The sequence below is a fragment of the Cibotium barometz genome, chromosome 18, assembly GCF_041138505.1.
Source record: "Cibotium barometz isolate CiBa-2024 chromosome 18, ASM4113850v1, whole genome shotgun sequence".
Taxonomy (NCBI): Eukaryota; Viridiplantae; Streptophyta; class Polypodiopsida; order Cyatheales; family Cibotiaceae; genus Cibotium; species Cibotium barometz.
Window position 1 is genome coordinate 57,660,526 of NC_141063.1, and position 5,841 is coordinate 57,666,366.

The following is a 5,841-nucleotide window of genomic DNA, read 5'->3' on the forward strand; positions in this document are numbered from 1 at the left end:
CTGTGGAAGGAGAAGAAGTTGCAGACCTACTAATAGGAGAAGAAACAGTGGAAGGGGCTGCCTTACCACTTCTTCTCTGCTGGGGGCAGCAACAAATGCCTGATCAACTGCACGCTGCCTAGCCCTATTTTACCTGGACTGCGCTTCTTGCAAGAGCTTGTTGACTAAAGTATCATACTTGACAACATCAGGTCTGTCCTCAGTAACAAGTCTCCACGTGGAAGCAAAAGTCTGATATGACTCAAGTAAAGCATCAAGAACAGTCTGCACAAGAGAATGATCAGGAATAATCTCACCTGCAGAAATCAACTATTCCTTGAGATCTTTAATCTCAGCAAGAAAAACATTCATGTCATCATCTTCCTGCATAATCTTCGATTCTAGCTCTTTACGTAGGTAAGAGATTTTTGCCTCGTTTTACAACCTGCATACAAACTAGCTAGAATATCCCAAGCCTATTTTGCTGTTTTAGCTGAACGAATATGTGGAGTGATGTTACGTTTGACAGAAAGTGCAATCAAGGCATGAGCCTGTGCATCTTTACCATCCCAACGAGCTTGTTCAGCAGTGGATAAAACAGCAGCAGCAGTAGAGCTGCTAGAACCAGCAACAATAGAGCTGCTAGAACCTGCAACATCCTCAACAGATCCTGCATCCACAGAACCTGGACGTACATCCATACCCTACACAATATTCCACACTCCTTTTGCAACCAAAACATGCTGCATCATGTATGCCCAAAGTAGGTAGTTGCTGTCTCCATCCAATTTGTCATCAGCAGACAACATGCGAAATACATCATTGCTGTTATCAGCCATGGCCACTGACTGAAATTGATGCAAAAGCTACCTGTAATGAAGCAAAGATTGAACAGAAAAAAATTCGTGCTATGTAGCACGGTCCACAATAGAATATGTATGTCTGTTTTGCAGAAAACTGCACTGTCGAAATTTTTGCAGCACAAATTGACGAAAACACCTGTACAGAACTTGGAATGCAAAAACGGAGCCCGAAATGGCATTTTCTGAGAACACAAAGCCCTATGGGTATATCTGTAGAGTATAGGGACCTGCAAGCGCTCGTGAAAGCTCACCTCAATCGGAGAACGTGAGTCGGAGGGTGCTAGCGGCGTAGCCCTGGGAGCCGATGTCTGCTCTGATACCAATTGTTGGAATTAGGGTTGCAGAAAAGCACACAAAGCTTGTGAAGAAGAAGCAAGAATGCACGCAACACACAGTGTATTAGATTGTGTCAATGTACAAAGATAAGTTAGCCCTAGAATAATGGGCGTGTATACAAGCCAAGGGAAAAAACCTCCTAAAGAGGGAAAAAGTACCCCGACGGTCCTAAGTGTGTTCACACACATCATTGCCTATATATATGGCAACAATGTCTCCATTTGTGATGCTTTGAACCACACACACACACACACACACACACACACACACACACACGTACGTCCAACTCAGGTGTATGAGTCAATTGCAGTTCCTAATTATGATAGGTTGAAATACAGTTCTTATTAAAACAAACTTAGGTGAAAACCATAGCAAATTCATTTTGGAATTCTGGGAAATACCTCATAAAGTAATGTGAATTCCAAAAAGAAGAAGTTTTGATAGTCTATTGGTCCCCTATCACTCAAAAAATATTTACATATGGTATATTAAATGGGCTCTACGTTTAATATATGATAACGTTGAATGTTAGTCCACCAACCTCACAATCTTAAAATCACAACACTTGCACACTACATCACCAACTTTTGGTCGCCTCATTTTGCTGCCTCAACTTAAAGTAGAGAATGTTGTGCTGCTTCCACCTCAACCTACCCCTCAATTCAAAGGAAAAAATGGCACCTCAACCCAGAGCAACTCTAAAACACCCGCCCCTCAACCTATACAACACCACGCATGTGGTGGTGCTGCGTCAAGTGTAGCTACATAAAATAGGGTAAAAATGAATGCTACTAGAAGTTAGATACCTCGCTAGGAGTTCACACCTATACACTTGGAGGTTGTACTGCAGGTCACCATCTCTAGGGAGCCATACACATGCAAGCATCATCACTACTTCACCCACAATGTGAAACGGCAACCAGATTTTTTTTTTGTAATGAGAGATTTTTATTTGTACCAAGTAGTGTCCTTACGAATGAAAGCTGGAAGTAAGACTCGATCACGAGACCTTACCCCAAACACACACACGCTTCACCAATTGCTCTACCACAGCAACCAGAATTCACTTTGGCTGCATGTTGTTCCGTCTCAAGAACGGCCAGCATATGAAGCCAGCACACAAGACTCTTTAAAACTCTGCTGTGTCACCAATATTGCTTCGTCATGTGCGCACCCTACCAGTGGTCATGTCCAGGGGTATGTATTGCTTCGTCGTATGGGCAGGATGCAGCCTACCTGGGTGCATCTGCTACCTTAGTAGCTACCTCAGATAGACATAGTTACTGTACACCCAGGTTTGAGAGAGAGATGGAGAGAGTCCGAGATCTTCTACGCTGATTCCACAGAGGAGGAGTTCTGTCCAGCTTAGGCAGGCCAGAAACGAGACGGGGCTTTTTGTGAGATCCAGGTACGTCGGGGAGCTTTCTGATCTGGCTTTGCATACAGCACCTGATCAAGAGCATGGTGATTTCGCACATGTACAAGCGTTCAGGGTTCCGCACAGCAGAATCAAACGTCTGTTTACGAAACAGGGCAATGCACGTTGAGCGTAAACGTTGCCTAATATGTCTTGTAAGAAGAAATGGCGGTTCTGCCCATTCGAGCCCGAAGCTCGGGTCGTCTACTACTACCCATCCTGTATCTCCGTCATCGTAATCATGACCATGATCATACCCTACAACCAAAACAGGAGGACGGAGAGCTGGGCTCCTCCTGCAAAGATGATAGGGGTGATGGTGGTGAGCTTCTTGTTCTTCAAACTCTGTGCGAACAAGGACAGTTGGACAGGGCGCTCCATGTGCTCTCTTGCATGGACGCAGCCCCCTCCAGCAACATCTACCTGTCCCTCCTCAAGGCATGCAGCAAGAGCAAGGCTCTCACTCAAGCCAAGCAAATCCGTGCCCACCTTGCCCAACATTGCACCCCACTGTCCGGCTTGCTGGCTGACTACTTAGTGATGACACTGGCAAAATGTGGTGCCATCGAAGATGCACGTGAGGTATCTTGCAGATTGCCTCACCGTACTGTCTACTCCTGGACTGCAATGATCTCTGCTTACACAGAATGCGGTCTAGGAGAGGAGGCACTCAGATTGCATAAATGTATGCTAGAGGACGGTGTGGAGCCAGACTCATATACTTTTGTAAGCCTCTTCAAAGCCTGTGGTAGCATACAGGACCTTGCTCATGGCAAGACATTACATGAGGATGCTCGTAAGAAAGGCTTTGCATCAGATGTCTTTGTTGGCAACACCCTTGTCAGTATGTATGGAAAGTGTGGGGCCGTTGCAGAAGCAGAGGATGTGTTCAGAGTATTGTCCCCACGTAATACTGTGTCATGGGGTGCGATGCTTTCAGCATATGTTGAGCAAGGCCAAGGAGATAAGGCTTTACGGTTGTACAGACAGATGCTACAGGAAAATTTCAATCCAGACTGGCTGACATCTGTGATTTCCCTTCAGGCATGTGCCATCCTTGCAGAGAAAGAAGCAGCTCTAGAAATGGAGAGTCAATCAATTGCCATCATGTCTTTGGAGATAGGACAGGCCTTACATACTGATGCCTGCAGGAAAGGCTTCACATCAGACGTCTTTTTTGGCAGTACCCTTGTGAGTATGTATGGCAAGTGTGGTTCTATTGTGAAAGCGGAGCATGCATTCCAAGCACTGTCCCAGCGGAACATTGTGTCTTGGAATGCCATGCTCTCAGCATACGTTGGCCAGGGCAGAGGTGCAAAGGCTTTATGGTTATACAAACAGATGCAACAGGAAGGCATAAGTTCAGACCAGCTCACAGTTGTGTTTGCCCTTCAAGCTTGTGGCATTCTTGCAGCTAAAGAAGAAGCTCTTGTTATGGAGGGACGAACAAGTAAGGTGATGTGTTTGAAAATTGGACAAGCATTGCATGCCGATGCTCTCAAAGAGGGCTTCACGCTTGATGTCTTTTTGGGCAGCGCCCTTGTGAGTATGTATGGCAAGTGTAGAGCTGTTTTGGAAGCAGAGTGCATATTCGGTGCACTGCCCCAACACAACATTGTGTCATTGAATGCAATGCTCTCAGCTTATATTGAACGGGGCCAAGGTGAGAAGGCCTTAAGATTGTACAGGCAGCTGCAACAGGAAGACCTCAGTCCAGACCAGCTGACGTCTGTGATTGCCCTTCAGGCATGTGCCATCCTTGCAGAGAAGGAAGAAGTGCGCAATGTGGAGGGGCAATCAATCAAGGTGATGTCTTTGGAAATTGGCCATGCCTTACATGCTGATGCACGTAGGAATGGCTTTGCTTTAGATCTCTTTGTTGGAAACACCCTTGTGAGTATGTATGCCAAGTGTGGGGCTCTTGTGGAAGCAGAGCACGTGTTTGGTGCACTATCTCATCAAAATCTTGTATCATGGAATGTGATGCTCTCAGCATATATTGAGCAAGGGCAAGGAGAGAAGGCTTTACAGTTGTTTAGCCAGATGCAGAAGCAACGTGTGACTCATGATGATGTTACACTCATTTCCATCATGCAAGCCTGCAGTACAACAGGAAGCTTGGAGATATGTAAACAGCTACACTTCAACATTGTCTCTGCTGGATATGAACAGATTCCCTCTGTGGCAGCCACTGTAATTCATGCATATGGGAGTTGTGCAAGCATGGTAGATGCACAGGCATGTTTTGACAAACTTTCTGAGCCTCATATTGTATCATGGAATGCATGCATAGCTGGTCATGCAGGAGAAGGAAATTTTGTAGCAAGCCTGCACTTGTTTGAGGAATTGAAACTGGCAGGAACTAAGCCTGATGAAGTAACATTCACTTCAGTCCTGTCAGCTTGCAGTCACTCCGGCCTTGTTATCAAAGGTCTGCAGTACTTCGAATCCATGAGCAAAGACTATGGCATAACTTTGGATGTGAAGCATTATGGCAGTATGTCAGACCTTCTTGGACGTGTAGGGGACTTCAAAAGGGTAGAGAACATGTTGGGGAGGATGCCGATGCAGGCTGATTTGTCCACCTGGTTGTGCTTGCTAGGTGCATGCCGTCTGCATGGCAATTTGGAGCTGGCAAAAAAGGTTTTTAATCATGCAATTATTTTGCAGCCCAAGCAGGCCCCTGCATATGTTTTGATGTCGAACATTTATGTTGATGCTGGGCTGCAGGAGTGTGCAGTGGAGGTGGAAAATCTTAGATTGAACCAAGGTGCGAATGCTTTTTAGATATATTTTTCTCCTCTTTTAAAGATCCCCCTAGAAGCAAGTGGAAAAAATGTGTCAAGCTATACTTTGCAATCAATTTGTGAACACCCTTTTACAAATCAATAAACTAAAAGAAGTTGCTTTCTTTGTACCTTGTCTTCAAAGAAAGACTTTATCACTTGTCAACTCTAATTTACTCCTTGGGATGTGGATTTGAATTTGCTAATCATGGATATCTATCTGAAATCATATTTGTGCAAAAGTGTTCACATATCGAGCTCAACTATTGTAGATATGGGTGACATGTCAATGTGACAACTTTGTACTTATGTCATTGGCATGGTTGGTGAGATTGTGAGTGATATGCCGCCAATGGTTTACAGGCTAAGTGACAACCACTTTGGTGTATTGAAGTTATTCCATAGTTATAGCATCAGCTCATATGGTTGGGATCACACTATGGACGAATCTTTGCATATT

General features: G+C 44.9%; 1 protein-coding gene across 1 annotated transcript; it reads left to right on the forward strand.

Annotated features, from left to right (window-relative positions):
* Nucleotides 1-2,196: 2,196 nt before the first annotated feature.
* On the forward strand, nucleotides 2,197-5,510 carry LOC147629521 (pentatricopeptide repeat-containing protein At4g04370-like). The gene has a single exon (XM_086812784.1). It carries the CDS (start codon nucleotides 2,761-2,763, stop codon nucleotides 5,380-5,382), a length of 2,622 nt encoding a protein of 873 aa, XP_086668910.1. The 5' UTR covers nucleotides 2,197-2,760; the 3' UTR covers nucleotides 5,383-5,510.
* The last annotated feature ends 331 nt before the right edge of the window (nucleotides 5,511-5,841 follow it).

Bases quoted from the DNA above. Each gene is read 5' to 3' on its own strand.
- LOC147629521 (XM_086812784.1), top strand. From the start codon at position 2,761: ATGGCGGTTCTGCCCATTCGAGCCCGAAGCTCGGGTCGTCTACTACTA.